Genomic DNA, 18673 nt, shown 5'->3' on the forward strand with positions numbered 1-18673 from the left:
AGGATTGGGCGATCTCAGAGCCCTGGAGAACAAACACTGGCTGGCCTCTGGTATCCACTGAAAGTTTTATTTCTTTAGGGTTTTATCCCAACCAGTCCTTTAAAAACCAAGTAACACAGACCTGGGGGTTAGGGCTTGGGGACTGTGCCTCCCTCCTACTGAGCGCAAACAGCAGTAAGAAAGAGGGAGGGGGCACAGGACGGCAAAAGCCAGACAGCAGCAGCAGTAATGGGAGTGACAACGATGTCGTCACAGAGCCAGCTCCCTCCTCTCCCAAGCCCTGGCTAGAGCCCCTATGGCTTGGGGTGGGGGGAGGGCAGAACCCACCCCAGGCCTCCCCCTCCCCTCCTCAGATAGCCTCCCTGGGAGCTCAACCCATTTCTTCCAGCAGGAGGCTGAGGCACACGGAGAGGAGGAAGTGGGAGAGGAGGGCGCAGGAGAGGCAGGGAGGCGGCACAATGAAGGCAGAGGTGAGAGGCCCCTGGACACCCCACCCCCACCCCCACCCCAGGGAGGGGTGAGGGAGCCACACCATCACACAGCATTCGGGGAGATGAGGTGGGGGTTAAGGCTGTGGGGCCCCAAGGCGCGCAGGGCCGCAGGCCTCAGTCAAAGCCGTGCCAGTCGCTGTGCTCTGAGTCGTATTCTAGCTCAGCACCCACGCACTTGACCCCATCAAGCAGCATGGGTGTGCCGTGGTGTCGGTCTGCAAGGCAGGTGACAAATCAGGAGGCCAGGCTAGCCCCTGGGCCCAGCCACGCTTAGGAGACACCCCCACACACACCCCCGTCTACCTTCCCTCTGGGGTCTGCTAGGGAGGTGGGGAGAAAGGCACCTGGGAACCCCGGGCCAGGGCAAGGACCCCTTTTTCAGACAGGGAGGGCAGAAACCCCTTGCAGCCCAGCTGACACCTCCCTCCTCTAGCCAGACCCAAGGCTCGCATGCTCACCCATGACACGCGCCTGCACTGTCACTCGCACGCAGGTGCCGGTGCCCCCTTCACAGGCTAGCAGCATCTCCTCCTTGAGGACGCCCTCCTTGTGCGCTGAGTACTCACACTTGACGCTGTAACCTGCCCAGGTCATCAGCACCTCCGTGGTCTCTCCCACCCCACCCCACCCACCACTCACTGGCCTCAACCTGCCACCAGGACTGGCCACCTCCTCCAAAGGACGAAGGATGGCCCAGGACTATCCCCCCAAGGGCTGGGCAAACAGGCCTTGGAAACTTCCCACTCTTCACTGAGCTCTACGTGCCTCCAGACTGTGGACAACCCCATGAGGGCTCCAAGGGTCAAACTCAGGTTTCCAGGAGGAAGGCCCGCTGATTCCCCAAAAAGGCAGGCAGGGAGAGAGGCTGATGGGGAAGAGGGACAGGGCAACCCCTCAGCAGATCAGGTGGCAAGAGGGAAAGGCCTGAGGGAGCTCGCCCAATCCACTTAAGGGCAAGGTCATGAAGAGGAAGTAGGGGGACGTGAAACTGAAGCTGGGGTGTCAGCGTACTATGAAACTGACACCCTAGCCTCTGGGTGGGGGGGCAGGGGAGGGCCTAAAGCTGGCAGGGGAGGGAGAAGCAGCCCCAAGTCCAAAGCCTGTCACTGGCGGGTGCTAGGAGGTAGCTGCCCAGGATTCCTGGAGCTCTGGCAGATTTGTCTTAAGGGGCAGGCAGGAGGGAGAGCTGGTGGCCCAGAGCCAGCTCCTCACTGAGGGAACTCTCAGGTGACGCACAGGCCCGGGCCAACAGAGTGAGCCCACGGACCTCCGCCCAGGAGCAAGGCCTGGGCTAGGGGACCTGCCAGAAAGCCACACTGCAAGCCCATAAAGGAGCCTCATGTCCCCCAACTGCTGAATTGCCCATCCACCCTGGAAGGGGGGAGGGGAGGAAGCACCCCATGCTCTCACTCCCACTCACATCCAGGCCCTGCTGGAGGAGGGCAGGCCTCCAGCACCCTGAGCAAGGGACACACCTTCTGGGATGGATGTGACGCTGAGGAGCTTGAGGTGTAGGCTGGGGACTGGTGCTTCTCGGACGTCCCTGCTCAGCCTGAGCACTGGGGGCAGAGTGAAGGTAATCTCGTACCTGTGCAGGATCTTCAGGAAGCCAACCTGTAGCAGGAAGATGGGGGAAGAGAGGGAAGCACCTTCACACCCAGCCCCCCCCAGGGCCTGGCAGCTCCTGCCACCTAGGATCCTGTGGGCCCCTGCACCCGCTGCTTTAGGGATCCCGGCGGGGGGGGGGGTGTCTAACTCCCTCCAGCACTCCAGCTTGTCCGCACCCCAAGCCCAGTGGCTCCAGGCCCTTTGCCTGAGGACCTCATCCCCTCAGCTTGCTACTTGGCATCAGTTTCATGGTCCCCACAGTAAATGGTGGCCCATTTTATAGACAAGGAAATGGAAGCCAGACAATGGCTGGCTGAAGACCACACAGTGTGACCAGGGTAAAGCTCTCCAGAGGCCTCTTGGCCACTCCTGCCACACATGGCACATAGCAAGCACCTGCCATTGTCCACAAGGGAAAGCTCAAAGTCCCACAAGACAGGCCATTCACCTCTCCCACCCCTGCCAGCACCTGCCCAGAGCCACTAGCCTGGGGTCAGGAACACTGGTCCTCTGGTCACTCATGTGGAGACAATGGGCAACACAGATCGCACGGGATGAAAGAGATAGAATTAGAAAAACAGACACTTGACCAGCGGTGTCGGTCTAGAGCTGGCCCACCGGCACCAGCCAGTGAACCCTGCCGGCACCTGAACGTGCCTGGCTGCCCGCCCACTCAAAGGCTCAGTGTGCCCAAAGCCCCAACTCCTGGCCCGAGCCATTTCTGTGGTTCGTACATAATGAGTGGCAACCAGTGCCCCCCGGAACAGATGCCAACCTTGGTAAGTCCCACTGTGTGAAGGGACACAAGCTGGGGAGGCTGCTGAACGGGCAGCAGCAGCTATTGTCGGGGCGACACTGATAACAGCAGCTCGGTTCCACTTGTTTGAGTAACATTCTAAAGGCACTCATTTCATTGCAATCTCGCCACCTCCCACTTTACAGACAGGGAAACCAAGGCCCAGGGAGGGACAAAGATGTGCCTCGGAAGCCAGCTTAGGGTGTGGTCCGAGAGGCGCGGAGGTGCGTGCTGTACCAACTCACGTGCACACACACTGGTGTGCTCACACCTGCAAGGGCCGGACAGTCCTGCCCGAGGCTTGTTAGGACTGGCTGCACGAAGCAGTTAGCTCTTCAGTGGGACAGACACGTCACATGATAAAGGTCAGTCCGTGGGGCTCCCACACTCTGCAGGTGGAGGACACACTCCTCAAGAGGGCTTCCTGGCTATCCTGCCAATGGTGACCCTGTGGCCCAGCTGCACCAACTGCAGAATTTTCCAGGGGAAATCTCAGAGATGCGCAAAAAACACTCATCGCTGCCCTATATATAACAGTAAAAAATAGAAACTTTCATAATACCAGGATAGGGAACCGGCTAAATCAATGATGATACATTTAATGGAACATCAGGCAGTTGGAAAATCTCAGGGCAAATTATTTACCGATATAGACAGGAGACGGTTCACAACACAAGCAAGCAAAAAACAGTGTGTCTGCTGTGATACCAGCTTTTTGTTTTTTGGAAATGAAGCAAAAAAAAAAAAAAAGCTGAAATGACACACATCAAAATATTAACTATGGTTGTGTCTGGATAGCATGATTGTGCTTTTAAATTTCTTTATAGTTTTCTCTAGCTTCCAAATTATCCTGAATGGATGTCAATGGATTTTGCAATGGAGAGGTAGGGGGAGAGGCAGCTATTCTTTAAAGTTTTGGTTCATTCCGTTAATTCCCTGGAGGAAGTGGTCAGCTGTACGAAAAGAGCAAGGATTTTACAGTTGGGCAGAAATAACGACTCTGGGCCCCTCCTTGGGGAGGTCTCGATGGACCAGATGCCCTCCCCCTGCTGGGGCATTCCTGCTCAACTCCGGAGCCCTGGCTTACTGTTCAACCTAAGGGCCTCATTCCCTGTTTCCCCACCAGTCTGTCCCCTCCAGATACTTCCTCCTGCCCCTCCCAAGTGGATGTGGGATCTGGCAGTGCCCCAGCCATTGGAGAAGCCATGCTGGAGGGTGTGTGAGGTGTGACCACGCAGAGGTGGGCGCTCCACCCAGCAGAAAACATGGGGTGATAAGTAAACACTAATAGTGCAGAGAGCCTAAAGCAGCCAGAGGTTTAGCAAAGAAGGGTAATGAGAGTCACACCTTGTTATCAGCAAAATTAGCCTCACACCTGCGTGACACACATACATTCTTTCATCTCATTCTTACACCAACTCTGTGGGGTGTGAATTGTCTTCATTTCAGAGAAGAGGAAACGGAGATGACCTGCCCTAGGGCACAGTGCCAGAATAGCAGACCTGGACCTGAACCCAGGCCTAGGGCACCTCTGGCCTTGACACCACCTTCCATTGCTGTTGTCGGGGTGACACTGATAACAGCAGCTCGGTTCCACTTGTTTGAGTAACATTCTAAAGGCACTCATTTCATTGCGATCTCGCTACCTCCCACTTTACAGACAGGGAAACCAAGGCCCAGGGAGGGACAAAAATGTGCCTCGGAAGCCAGCGTAGAGGAAACGGAACAGACAGGCCCAGGAAGCCAGGCAAGGCCAGGCAAGAGGCAGAGGGAGTAAGGCGGATGATGGGGGGATGTGTGCACGTACCTTGACCAGAAAGCTGCTGTCACTCTCCTGGGTGACCATGACCACAGAGTCATGCAGCTTCTCGTCAAAGTGGACGTGGCTCTGGGAGCCTTCTGCATCATGGCCTGCTGCAAAGCGGATACTCCGGACTCTGGGCTTGTTGCCTAGGAAGAGAGTAAGAGAGGGCTCCAGGGGCTGCTGGCTTTCTCTGCCCCCAGGAAACAACTCCCCATGTCACCCCATGCCCCCACCCCACTCCCTACAACTGCCCTTGATATCACTCAACACCCACTGGCTGGGCTCCTTTCAGGGCTAGGCCACATCCTACTGGATACTAGGGGTCATGAGGCTTAAGGCCCCCTACCTGCCCAGTCCTCCCACAAAATATAAGCACCCTGAGAACGGGTGTGCCAGGGATTCGCTAGTATGACCCCTGACTTAGAGGAGATGAGGCAGATGACAGAGATAAGGAGACAGTCCTCCAGACTGTGAGCAAGCCCCAGACAGTGCAGACTCAGCCCCAGGCCCTGGGTTCCAGGTCTGTCAGTGCAGTGCCAAGGCCCCTGCCTGCCCGTCCTGATGACCCCAACCTGAGAGAGGAGGGGGGCAGGGACTGGAGCAGGCTCCATGGGAACTTTCTGGAGGTAGGAGAAACAAAGGGGGCCAAAAACCACACTGAGCCCCCCCAGAAAGGCTCTAAACCTCATCTCTGATCACCAGCAAGAAAGATGGAAGTACCCAGGGGACCTCTCAGACCCTCCCAAAGACCCCCTACCCCCCTCTACTTAACCAGCCCCTCACACACACACAGACAGGCCCTCAGCCGGCCCCGGCTGGGTCAGGTTCTCCAAGGCCTGGAGGCAGGGAGTCGAGATAGGCAGAGCAGCTGGAGCTGGGGTGAGGGCCTGGGCTGCGGGAGGCGCATCTTGCCCGGAGCAGGACCCCAATCCTCTCTGGCCCACAGCCACAGCCCTTAGGCCTCCCAAGATCTCTGCCCAGAGTCTTTTGGTGGGAGGGGCTGGGCCAGGCCTGGCCTGGGGAGGCAGGAGGGAGCAGCCTAACACTTCCACATCCCCTGCTGAGCCCCCCAGAACTGACCCTCAAATTTTCCCTGGCCTCCCTTACCCAAAACCCTCTATGAGCCTTTCTGGACCCTTAATGAAACCGAAATTCCCTTCTGTGGCCTCCTGTGGCCCTACCTACCTCGTCAGCTTCAGTGCTCACCCCAAGGCTCTAATGCCCCCAGCCCCCACAGTGGAATAGGGAGGCTGGGACATGGGGACAAGAGGGCACACACCTCCATAAACCAGCACACCAAGGAGCCAGCAGGAGTCCTCTGGTTCCCTGCTAGGGCCTGGGACCCAGCACAAACACTGGTATAATTACAGTGATGTAATGTAATTCACACACACACACACACACACACACACACGCACACACACACACACAGAGCCAGTGCAGGCCCCACATGCAACAACACCCCTCCCGCAGGGCCTCCTAGAAGACTCGTGCAAACCCTGCCCAGCCAGGAAGGCACTCACCCTTGTTTGCTGCAGCCATGGATGCCCTCCCTGCCACGGGGTAAGACACGCAGCTCCTGCCAGACACCGCCGCTCAAGCGCAGCAGCCTCCCATGCTCCAGGGACAACAGCAGGAGCCTGAAGGGTGGGGAGTCGGGAGGGCAGCAGTCAGGGCCAGCCAAGGGCCCGTGGCTGGAGGAAAGCAGAGACCTCCCTTTAGGGAAGACGCTAAGACCCAACCCCCTGCTGCTCTCAACAGCCAAGGGATGCCTGTACCTTCTAGCAAGGGGGGCTTCTGCCCCCTCCTCTACATGTTCCCCGAGAGCCCTTACCCCTCCCTGATGCCCTACTGACCCAGAGCCTCGCTAGCATGTGCTCAGCTGCAGCTTCTGGGTGCCAGGGCGTCGGTACAGGACTCTTGTACCCAACCCACCTGAGGCTGGCTCGAAGGACAGCCTGGAAAGGAAGGGATATCACTGGCACTTTTCAGAGGCCACTTCTCATGCTGGGAACCCCAAGGGCTGTACCCTCCTGCAGCCAGATGCCCCATTATTCAGGATGCACACCCAGTGCAGCTGGGTCCAGGTCTAAGTCAGCAGAATGCTTGAACGAGAGCAAGAATGGGGGCCCCCATAAGATGGGCCCTTGGAGCTTCCCTCCGGGTGATGGCTCAGGGCCATAGACAGAACAGATGCCAGGTGAAGGGGCTGCCCCATGGGGAATGCCCCCGTTCGGCCTCTGGCCTGATTCTCCTGGCTAGCCTCATGGCTCAGCTCCCCAAGGGCAGCCTCAGGGCAGGGGCAATGGGAGGCACCCCCAGGAAGCCTGTGCGAGCAGGCTGCCCATTGATGCGCCGAGCTGGGACCAGCTAAGCATCAAGAATAATGAGTGCAACTGATGAAAACAGATGGAATACATAAAATTGGAGCATTCACAGAGATTACAAAAAGAGAAAGCAAAATAAACAAACCTGAGCCCTCATTTGTCACCACTGACAGTAGCAATACCCTAACTCTTTACTCTGAAAATTGGCAATAAGGATGGGCGTCTCGGTGGCACAGTCAGTTAGCCATCCAACTCTTGATTACTGCTCAGGTCACGATCTCAGGGTGGTGAGACTGAGGCCTGAGTCAGACTCCACGTTCAGCGCAGAGTCTGCTTGTCCCTCTCCCTTCCCCTCTGCCCTCCCCGCACCCCACACGCAGGAGCTCTCTCTCTCTAATAAATAAAATCTTAAAAAAAGGAAAGAAAAGAAAATTGGCAATAAAGAGAAATAATTCGGCCTGCCCCCTTAGCCTTTCACGTAACCAAGTCATCCGCCTGGTTAAAGGAAAACTCTTTACAGAATTCCCGCTATTCAATAACAAAGGAATAACCAAATGCTAAGCAATTCTGCAACTGCCAAAGAAACAAAAGCTGGAGGCGGGGAGGCAGGAGATTCTCAAGCCGGAAGGCAAAGGTGGACAGAAGTAGGTGCTCACAGATGCCCGAGTGCCAGGGACACATGGCGTTCTTCAGGCCACTGACAAAGTTTGCAGTGGAGGGCTGTGGTTTCCTGTCACTCACAGTGGGACAGCCTGGCACACGGAGGCTTCCCAAGGGGAGGTGGCATGAAGCCCCAGCATCGCTGAGGGGGGGTCCTACCTGAAATGTCTAACCTGGGTCTAAGGAAGCCCCTAGCTCCAGCTTCCTGCTTGCGGGAAACGCTGAGGTGAGTGGAACACGGGAGACAAGCCCTGGGGAAGCCATGAAACAAACCCAGAAGGCAGCACGTTCTATGGAACAAATGACCCGTCATTTTGGTTTTGCCCCCAAACTGCAAGAAAAATAAAGTAGCGGCAGCTGTTCGAGATAGGGGCTGGGCGAGCTACGGCCTGCGGCAGCCGCCTGTCTTCTGTAATATGATTGGAACACAACCGCGCTCCTTTGTTTACGTGGTGTCTAAAACTGCTTTTGCACTAAAGAAAATCTACTTCGAGTAGTTACAACAGAGACCACATGGCCTGCAAAATCTAAAATATTTACTGTCTGGCCCTTTACAGAAAAAGTTTGCCAACCGCTGCTCTAAATTAACACACAGAGACCAAGAAGGCAGGGTACTCGATGGGCCAACTGACCTGGTTTTTTCCACCACGTCAGCTACAAGAATAAAAATAAGTGGGGTATTTATTATTAAAAACTATTAAAAAAAAGTTTGGGGGATAACTGGGAAACATGAATGGGACTGGATCTTAGGCGGTGACATTAAGAAATGAAAGCTAATCTTGTTAGATGAGATAATGGAATTGTACGGAATAGAGACATATGTCCTTATTTTTCAGAGATGCGCAGTGAAGTATTTAGAGGTGAGTAACGTATGAATGACCTTGGCTAATCCAAGGAAAGAGAAACCACACGGTGGACCTCACAGCTGGGGGCTGGGCCTGCAGAGGACATGACCTTGAGGTCTCCTAGGTACCAATCTGCACTGGCCTTGGGGGGCTTCTCTGGCTCTCAGTACTCTCAGTAAAATTGAAGGAACCTTCTCTCTGGGAGACAGAGAGCTGAGGTCCCTCTCAGCTTTACAGAGAAAGGCTGCTTCAAGGTTAACCTACCCAGGGCAGGGCTCAGGCAGGTCCTGTGGAACCTCTCGCATGAGGAGGCCCAGGAACATTGCAAGTGAGCAAACAGATGGACAAATGGAGTTACACAGAAACCCAGAGTTCTCAGCCCCCAAGACTCTCAACTCCCTTTTTACTTCCCAGTGTGAGAGAAGCCCACCCAGCCCCAAGCACCTCACCGGCAGGGTAAACAGCTCAGGTACCAAGAGTCCCCAGGCAGGAGGCCTAGGGAGATACAGGGAAAGGCAAGGCTTGAGTCTCAGGTCCCAGGCCAGCACTGGCCCCCCCGCCCCCCGGAAGCTAGCTGCCAGGCCCAGAGTGCAGGGAAGGGAACTACACCCTGCCTTATCTCTGGTCAGGGCCATCTGGGGTCAGTCCCAGAAGGGCAGCCCCTTAGCTGCCTTCTGGGAATGACAGCCCAATGTCCACAAGGTCTCCCCCCAGCTCCCAAGACACTTTCTGGAGCCACAGGTGAAACTCTTAACCAGCAGCTGGTGAGCAAAGGCTCCTGGGGACTCCTTCCCCAAATATTCTGACCCAGTATATGCAGGGCCCCCTCCCTGTCTTCCCCACCAACCCACTGTCTATTGCTTGCCTGCCTCATCCAGGCCCTCCCTTTGACCAGGAACAATCCCCTGTCCCCCACCCCATATCTTAGTCTCAGTCTCAGCCCCAGAGGACTTTTTAGGGTAGTACAACCCTTCCCACCCCCTCCCATCCCAAGATGGTCCTAAAAATCTTTAAAAGGATCCCCTTTCCCACCTCTGGGATCATTTTATGTTCCCCACCTTACCAGGGCAGTGACTATGTTTTTGCCAAATGCTGTGCCCCGAGTACCCAGCCCAGTACCTGGCAGGGAGCAGCTGTGTCCAGTTTATATTTGTTAAATGAATGAATGACCAGACTAAGGGGAACCCAAGGATGGGCCTTTGCTGTGCCCTCTAGGTAGATGTGACATGTCAAGGCCAGTGACTCTACACCGGAAGCTCTCAGAAAGAGGAACTCCCTACCCCACTCTCTTAGCCAACTCTTGCCCCAGAGGGTACTCCCCTCCCCCCATCTCATAGCTCGAGGCCTCCCACTGGGCCTTACTCTGGCCTTGCCACCATCAGTTACTCCCCTTGAGATGGTATGTGCACTGAGGCCAAGACCAGCACCTCAGGCATTGCCCAGAGCTCAGAACAGAGCAGGCATTCAGGCATGCCTATAACCCTTGGGCAGTGAGAACACAGAGATGGAAGGCAAGTGATTTAAAGGGCCCAGAGGAGGCTGGAAAAAGCAAGCCTTCTTTCTCAGGAGCAAGCCCTGTCAATCGCTGTCCCCTGGGAGCCAGATTCTCATCTAAACATGATTCTTCAATAGAGGCGGGAGGAAAGGGTATCCACTTCCCCCTGCTGCAGCTGTGCGCACGGAAACTGCTAGGTCCCTTCGCAACCCCAGGCCTCCTCCTGTGCCAGCCAAGTCCTGAATGTGGCCCAAGCTGCACAGCCCCACAGAGACAGCAGGGACATGGTCAGGAGCATGGGCTCCAGAGCCCAGCAGTCCTGGTTCACATTCAGGCAGCATGGGAAGTTACTGCAAGTCTCTGCCTCAGTTTCCTCATCTGTAACACAGGAATAAGCAGTGACCTCTTCCTCTGAGGGTTTGGTGTAGCTGATACCTGAAGCTCTGACCCACTCCCCACTCCGCCCTCATCTTTGCAAAAGCAAAGTCCGAAGGCCTGGTTTTTTGAAGCAACAGCAATTTCAGGGCAGCACCAGGAAAGAGGCTCTTCGGGCTAATCCTGCAACAGTCAGGAATGGCCCGGGGGCGGGGGGGGGGGGGGAGGTGCCCAGGGACTTCAGGCTTCTCAGAAAACAGCTCAAGGGTTGAGGGGCTGCCCTCCCCCTTCCCTTCTCCTGCCTCTCTCCTCCCCCACTCCCAGGCCAGCCAGGTCCCCCAGGGATTGCCAGAGAGCAGACTGCTGAGAGTCTGCTGTCCCCTTCAACCACAGGAAGATGTGAAGAGTGTATATTATGTTGTGAGAAATGCCCCCACCCCAACAATAAAAACAAAAGGACCCCCCTCCCCAGCTAAGCTGGGCTGTCAGCAGGTCACCCGTGGTACCATGGACAGTCACAGGATGGGGAGAGCTGGAAAGCTGGAACAAGGGTCTTGGGGAGCTTCTCTGGCTCTAAGTACTCTCAGGAAAATTGAAGGAACCTTCTCTCTGGGAGACAGAGAGCTGAGGTCCCTCTCAGCTTTACAGAGAAAGGCTGCTTCAAGGTTAACCTACCCAGGGCAGGGCTCAGGCACGTCCCGTGGAACCTCTCGCATGAGGAGGCCCAGGAATATGGCAAGTGAGCAAACAGATGGACAAATGGAGTTACACAGAAACCCAGAGTTCTCAGCCCCCAAGACTCTGGCCCCACAGGGTACTAGCTGCTACTCCAGACTGTCCCATGCTAGGGCCCAAGGCTCCAGACTGGAGGGAGGGCCAAGACAGTCTGTCCCTGGCAAAGTGGAGCACCAGAACATGCCACCCTTGCCCTCCAATGCACAGCTGCACTGCTATACCACCTCCCTGCCCTGGAAGCAGCCCCCAGATCCCAGGTACCACAGGGCCAGCCCCAGCTGGGGCTTAAGCACTCAGTCCAGCGGAAGAACTATCCAGCCTCTCATTAAAGCTCAAGCTTGTAGGGGCACCTGAGTGGCTCAGTCAGTTAAGCGCCTGCTGTCGGTTAAGCGTCTGCCTTCAGCTCTGGTCGTGATCTCAGGGTCCTGGGATGGAGCCTCCAGTATGGGGCTCCCTGCTCAGTGGGGAGTCTGCTTCTCCCTCTCCCTCTGTCCCTCTCTCTCTCTCTGCCTCTCAAAATAAATAAATAAAATCTTAAAAAAAAAAAAAAAAAGAAAGAAAAGAAAAGGCTCAAGCTTGTAAACAGAGTTCCCATTGAGACCACACTGACCTGCTGACTCCAGAACCTGACATAGGACTGAACACATAGTGAGGGGACTGCATACCTAGAACAAGGCCTGAAAAGGCAAGACTGGATGTCAGATTTGGTTGTGGCAGTTTCATATCAACTCTGTCTGGATGTGACTCCATTTCCTCCTCCCTCCATCCGGCCAAAAGTACAACGATAAGTATGGTGTTCTCTTTCTCACAAGCAGGGATGAATTGGGAAGACAATCCCACCATCCCACACCCTGGTGTCTCCCCAAAAAGTGCATCCCCTCCTCAAAACCCCCATCCCCCAGCTAGAGGGTCCTTAGACACCTCTAGCCTCCAGGTTGCCTGTCCCACCCAGGTCTTGCCCTGAGCCTGTCACCTGAAGGCCCCAAGAAGTAGAGGCCAGGCCAGGTCCAGGGGATGGCACTTGCCCCTGACCTTCTTCAGCTTCCTGGGAAGAGAAATGCCCTACGCCCATCTCGCCAATGCCAAGATTCAAGAGGAAAGGCAACCCAAGGATTCTCTTCTCAGTCCAGCAGGGCTCCTGGTCCAGAACCTAAATAAAACCCCTCCTGCTGCGATGATGGGGGGGGGGGGGTGTGCTAGCCAAGTCCCCAAAGACATCAGGGGCCCGGGTTTAGGACCCTGTCCTCTCCTGCCTCCATCCCCGTGGGTGTGACGCCCCATCACCGCCCCTTTCTCATCGTCTAGGGAGACAGATGCAGCTAGACGCTCTCCCTCCATCACACCCCTCCCGGGCTTCTAGGCGGCAGCTCTGTCCCTTAGAGATAATCCTGTGCCCTCCCCACCCTCACCTCTGCTGACGCAGGAGTCTCAGGAGCCCGCACTCAACGACTTCACCACCCTCCTCCCTGAAGGTGTCCAGGCACGAAAGGCTCAGAGGCTGTTTGTCCAAGGTCACACAGCGAGGCGGTGACAATAGCCCGGGGGGGGGGGGGTGGAATGCTGACGATGCTGACCCCATTACGCCCCCGCCCTCACTGTGTCACACGTGCCCCTGACAGCGCGCCGCGGAAAACATCCCCGCTCCACTACCTAACGGTCACCCGCGGCTTCCGGGCCGACATTTCCCCAACTCAGATGCCAGGGAGCACTCCCGGGTGCGGGCCCCACAGCGGAGCCGCCGCCCCAGCCCGGTGGGGTCCCAGTTACCGACTGCCTAGGACCGGTGGGAATCTCCGCGAGCGGGACGGAACCGGAAGATGTCGGAAGGAGAAGCAGTCTCACCGTGCAGGGCGCACCCGGGGCCGGTCGGGCAGGGTCCACCGCGGCGGCGGTCGTGGCGGTCGCGGCGGCAGCGGGGTCTCAACGCCGACCATGAGGAGGGAGCCCCGCGCCGCCACCGCCGCCGCCCGCCTCACGGGCACGCCCCCCACCTCCGCCCATTGGCAGACCGAGGGGGTGGGGCGAGGACGCTTCCGACCAATAAGCGGGCGCCAGAGAACCGCCAACAGGCGTTGCGCCACTGTGTCACGTGCAACGGGCCCGCGGCTGCGACAGGCTAGCCCACACCTACCGACGGCCTGGCGAATTCTCGCGATGAAGGCAGCCAGGCGGCCAGACGTGGCCCCGGGCCAGCGTGGGCCAGAGAGAGGAGAGGGAAGGAGGAGCTTCTGGAAGAGTCCCCGCCCGTGTCCCAACTTCGACTGTGGAGTTTGCACCTCCCGCCTGGGCCCCAACTCGGAAGGAGGCTCCCCTGGCTTCTGTGTCCTCGAGGGCCCGTAAGGCGGGACTCAGAATAGTGGGGCATTTGAAGGTCGCCTTTCTCCCTAGGCTTCCAAGCCTGCATCAGTAATCGTTATGGGCATCTCTAGGTGCTGTTCCAGAGCTGAGGAACCCGCCATCCTTCCCACTCTGCGACCCCCGAGTTTCAGCCTCTTCCCCTTCCACCCATCCCCCCTCCTTGGAGGAAGGGTTCTCGCGCGGACTCGAAACGCGTCCTGGGAGCCGGGCCGGCCGGAATAAGCATCTGAACAAAGAAGGCAAGCGGGATGAGCCTCAGGGGACCGCAGCCTCGGCTCCTGGTCTCCATGGAGGCGGTCGCCATGGCAGCGGGAGGCGCCTAGCCCAGCGCCGCCCCGAGGGGTGTGGGCACCTGCACCGAGCCTTGGAGCTAAAGGCGTGGCCCTAGGGTCCTTAGGAGTTCTAGCCCTTGCTCAGCCTGGCGGTCCTTGAACAACAGTTCCCCTCCCCCATTTCTCAGGCCGTGACAGGGTCTCTAAACTGCCTGCGGGGAGCCTTCCGTTGCGCAAGGTTCCCTCCTTCCAACCAATGTACCTAGGGGAGAAATGGTATGGCGGGGCTGAGGGTCGGCTTCCTTTAAGAAGGACCTCGGTCTCTGCCTTTGGGGAACCGCCAAGGCTCCTATCCTCCGCGGGATCTGTATGGTCCCTAACCTATCCCATGGTGTCTGGTCTCCTCACTGTTGGTAAATTAATCTGCCTAAGCTATTGTTTCCGTTACACCTTCCCCTGCTCCAAAACCTCCGTGCGCTGGGACTGTCTCCAGCAGAGCTTCACAAACTTTTTGAAGCATTTTGGGTGATTCGTGCGCACTCTGGCGTTTGAGATACTGCCCTCCAGCGTGGGCATTGGGAGATTTCCACATTCTAATCCCAGCCCGTCCACTCCTGCCAGATGCTTTCTAACTACCCAGCCCCACCATTCCATGTGCCCCACTATGCTCCCCCCGCAAAACAAACAAACAAACAAACAAACCCTGCATGCCCATGTCTATTCTATTCTTCAACGTTGGCAGACAATGGGTCCAAAGCAGGCTACAGATTCTAAAGTTGGCAGACAATGGGTCCAAAGCAGACTATAGATATATTTTGTTTAGCCCATATGGGGCTTTTAAAAATTCTAATTATTCTTCTTTCTTCCTCCTCTCCCTCTTCCTCTTTTTCCTCTTCCTCCTCTTTCTCTTCTTATTCCCCTTTTGAAATATCAGAAGATCTAACTCCATGGACTCAAATTCTAGCCTGGCACCAGAGGCTGGCACATCAACTTGCTGTTGTCCCCACCAATCCCTATTTTCTGACATTGATTTTACCTTCTGGGTCTGTGCAGACATTGATTTCCTGATACCTACCTTATGCTACCTTTCTACGTAGAATGCCCTTCCCACTCTCCTCTCATAGGCAAAACTCACCCTCCCTTCAAGACCAAGTTAAGGCCTGCCTTTTTTTTTTTAAGATTTTTTTATTTATTTATTTGACAGAGAGAGAGAGAGACAGCCAGTGAGAGAGGGAACACAAGCAGGGGGAATGGGAGAGGAAGAAGCAGGCTCGCAGCAGAGCAGGGAGTCCGATGGGGGGCTCGATCCCAGGACCCTGGGATTACGCCCTGAGCCGAAGGCAGACGCTTAACAACTGAGCCACCCGTGCCCCTAAGGCCTGCCTTTTTTATATCTTTCTAGACAACTCACCTCAAAACTCTCCCTGGTGTAGGCTCTTTCAGACACAGAGACTAGCTGCTAACTGGGCACTGCCTGGGGCCGTTTCCTAACTGTCAGCTTCTTTTTTTTTTTTTTTAAAGATTTTATTTATTTATTTGACATAGAGACAGCCAGTGAGAGAGGGAACACAAGCAGGGTGAGTGGGAGAGGAAGAAGCAGGCTCCCAGCGGAGGAGCCTGATGCGAGGCTCGATCCCAGAACTCTGGGACCACGCCCTGAGCCAAAGGCAGACGCTTAACGACTGCACTACCCAGGCGCCCCCCTAACTGTCAGCTTCTTTAAACAAATATTTACTAAATGTGTATGGTGAGCAAGTTACTGTGCTAGGCTCTGGAGTTACAGGTACTTGCAGTTCAGGATGGGAGGTACACCACACAAAAAGAGCTCTGGTTTCTTGTCCCAGCCAAACACTCCTCACACTTCTCGGTGCTGGGCAGTCTCGCTGACTAGCCAATTGGAAGGACCTGCAATACACAGCTGTCCATGCCTGGGGAGACTATAGGCTCCCAGGGAAGACCCCAAGAACACAGTAAGTACAGATGGTTCTGGAAAGCTTCCAAGAGAAAATGTGATTCTTTGTGCTGGAAGGAAACTAGATTAGATGGTACATGGCTGTCCCATTGCAGTTCAGTGGGTCTGTGTACCAAGAGCTACTAAACATCAGAGTGGTGCCCAGGTCCTGGGACTTCCTGTGTAGAGGGCCTTAGCAGAGCTTTGAGGAAAGCCACAGGCTCCCTGGAGATTGGGGCTGTATGGGAAGGAATTAAGAACAAGTCCAATTTAGGAGAACAGATTGAACACCTGTAAAACGTCCATTCCAGCTCCAAACACGTGGTGTTATGGACTCTATTCTTTTTAATAAAAATTAAACTGTAACCTTGTTGGAAAACTTTTGGGCAGTATCTAATAAAGCTGAAAACACCAACGCTTTGACCCAGCAATCCACTGGTTTGGTTACATGCCAAAAGACATGTATACAAATATTCACGGCAACACTATTGGTAATAACCCCAAACTGAAGACGACCCAAGTGTCCATCAACCATAGAATGAGTTCAAAACCCGTACTGTGTTCATGTCTATAGCAATGACGAAGAACCACCTCTGCTGAATACATGTAACAATGTGAATGATTCTCACAGACAATATTGAGCAAAAGAAGCCCGGCCCCAAAATAGTATAAACGGTACTGTATGTTCTAGTACCTGTCTTCTTCATCAGCATACATATGTATTTCTCCTGAGCATATACTGAGGAATGAAATTGCTGGAACATAGCTGTGGCCGCTTTATAATGTATTAACTTAGCTATGGTGAACTACATTTCCCAGAATTCCCTTCCAATTAGGGTGGGCCACAACAGGCATTTTTGCATGACCTTTGGAGGGTGGAAGAAAAGCAGTGGCTGTATTGGTACACTTGCAAAATCTAGGGAGGAGGTTTGTAGCCCATAAACTTTGTTGCTGATCTGCCAGCTCACGTCATTGACCTGGGATAACAGTCAGGCCTGCACCTACTCTCCCTTTCCCGGGATCCTCCTTCAGCTTCTTTGACTCCTGGGCCAGATACCAGAGGGCACCAGCCTCTCCTGCAGGATACCCACATCATCAAGTTTGGAGGTAGTGGGAACTAACACGAGTTCTGGCTTGTCATCAAAGGTTCCAGCTTATGCCCATGGATTCCAGCTTGTCCTTTCTCTCCCCCACTTTATATCCATCTTTCCTTCCCATTGGCCTGACCTGTGGACTTTAAGCTTCAGCGTTGGGTGTAAAGCAACAGTCTTACAGAGACTGTTTAACAGTTACCCCAAGTCAGATTCTTGTAACAAATCCTTTGTGCTTCCCCCAATTAAACCCTAACTGATACAATAGCATAGGCATATGTTTAATTTCGTATGAAACCGCCACACTGTTTTCTGAAATGGTTGTACTCATACTCCATCAGCAGAGTACAAGAGTTCCGGTTGCCTCGCATCCTCATCAATACAAAAATTAGCAGTTAGGTTTGTAAAAACATGACACTGTGCAAACCAAAGCAGGGCAACCAGTCTTCAGCCTCTGCTCTGAGCCATGCCTTTGTGGAGGAAATTTCACAATATGAAGATCAGAAATGCACATGTTCTTTGTCCTAACTAACCCAGTTCTGGCATTGATCATGCAGATATACTTGAAAAGAATACTGAACTATGAATGTATGAGGTTCTTCATTGTTACCCTGCTGTTATTAATAACAGAAGGTTAGAAACAACTTAAATGTCCAAATAGAGGACTGATTAATTACATTTTGTACAGACAATAGAATTTTATATGGCTTTAAAAACAGGAAGTTGTCAATGTATTGATATGGTAAAATCTTGTATTAGTTGAGGTTCTCTGGAGAAACTAAAGGGAGCTGATATAGAGACAGATGATGCAGGGGATGCAGATAGAGATTTATAAGAAGTAATTAGCTCATGTGATGAGAGAGGCTGCCAGGTTGCAAGATCTACAGAATGACTCAGCAAGCTGGAACCTAGGAGAGTCAAATCTGAAGGCTGGCAGGCTCAAGACACAGGAAGAATTGAATTGATATTTCAGTTAGAGTCTAAAGGCAGGGGGAAAAGCCCAGTTCAAAGACCACCAAGAAGAAGAAATTTTGTCTTACTCAGGGAAGAGACATCCTTTTTATTCTATTCTGGCCTTCAACTGATTGAAGGAAGAGCAATCTGCTTTACTCAGCCTACCTTTAAATTTAAATGTTAATCTCATGTGAAAACCCCCTCGCAGAATGTTTGACCAAATATCTGGGCATCCTGTGGCCCAGTCAAGCTGGCATATAACATTGACCAACACATATAAATGAGAGATCATATTGAGTGGAAATCAAGATACAGGACAGAGTGGGTAGTATGCTTCCTCTTTGTGGTAAAAAAAGGGGGGGCAGAATAACAATAAAGGTGCATATTTGCTTGTATTCACAAAAAGACGTTCTGGCAGAATGCACAAAAACTAAAGATAAAGGTTAACCCTATTGGAGGTGTGCAGGCACCAAGGAGACTTTTTACTTTTTATATTATGGATATTATTTTAATTATGTATGTTTTATCTACTCAAAACATTAAGTACGAAAAATTTTAAGTACCACTTTGCATGCCTTCTCCTCTTCTAGGGTTGTGAACGCTTGGGGAGACAAATCATGTTTTATACTCATCTTTGTGTTCCTGGCGTTTAGTACGTAGTAGGCACTAAATAAACATTTGAGGAATGAATGAATGAACCAGAGGAAATCAGATTTAGTATGGGTCAGAAAGGCAAGAGGAGTGTGAAGATCAGAGGGGGAGAAATATGGCAATGGCTGTCAGAGGAGAAGTTTGGGGAATAAGAGATGTTTCAAGAAGAGTTATAGGATTATAATGTGTGATGTAATCCACTTTCATATTTATTCCCAAGAAACGTTCAATAAAATTCTCCATTGTTTTGAGGATTTAAT

The 18673-nt window shown here is 53.7% G+C and overlaps 1 protein-coding gene across 5 annotated transcripts; it reads right to left on the reverse strand.

Annotated features, from left to right (window-relative positions):
- Positions 1–53: 53 nt before the first annotated feature.
- On the reverse strand, positions 54–13129 carry ADISSP (adipose secreted signaling protein). Of its 5 annotated transcripts, XM_048222257.2 has the most exons (7): positions 12979–13129; positions 8981–9026; positions 6223–6339; positions 4703–4845; positions 1967–2105; positions 950–1072; positions 54–706 (listed from the first exon to the last, which is right to left on the reverse strand). In XM_048222257.2, the coding sequence occupies exons 3-7, from the start codon at positions 6239–6241 to the stop codon at positions 606–608; spliced, it is 525 nt and encodes a 174-aa protein (XP_048078214.1). In that variant the 5' UTR covers positions 6242–6339; positions 8981–9026; positions 12979–13129; the 3' UTR covers positions 54–605. The 5 variants fall into 5 exon arrangements, with proteins under 5 accessions (XP_048078214.1, XP_057168623.1, XP_026358909.1 ...); XM_057312640.1 differs by lacking the exon at positions 8981–9026 and having other exon boundaries at positions 963–1072; XM_026503124.4 differs by lacking the exon at positions 8981–9026.
- Positions 13130–18673: the final 5544 nt, after the last annotated feature.

Source organism: Ursus arctos, unplaced genomic scaffold (assembly GCF_023065955.2).
Source record: "Ursus arctos isolate Adak ecotype North America unplaced genomic scaffold, UrsArc2.0 scaffold_16, whole genome shotgun sequence".
NCBI classification, from domain to species: domain Eukaryota; kingdom Metazoa; phylum Chordata; class Mammalia; order Carnivora; family Ursidae; genus Ursus; species Ursus arctos.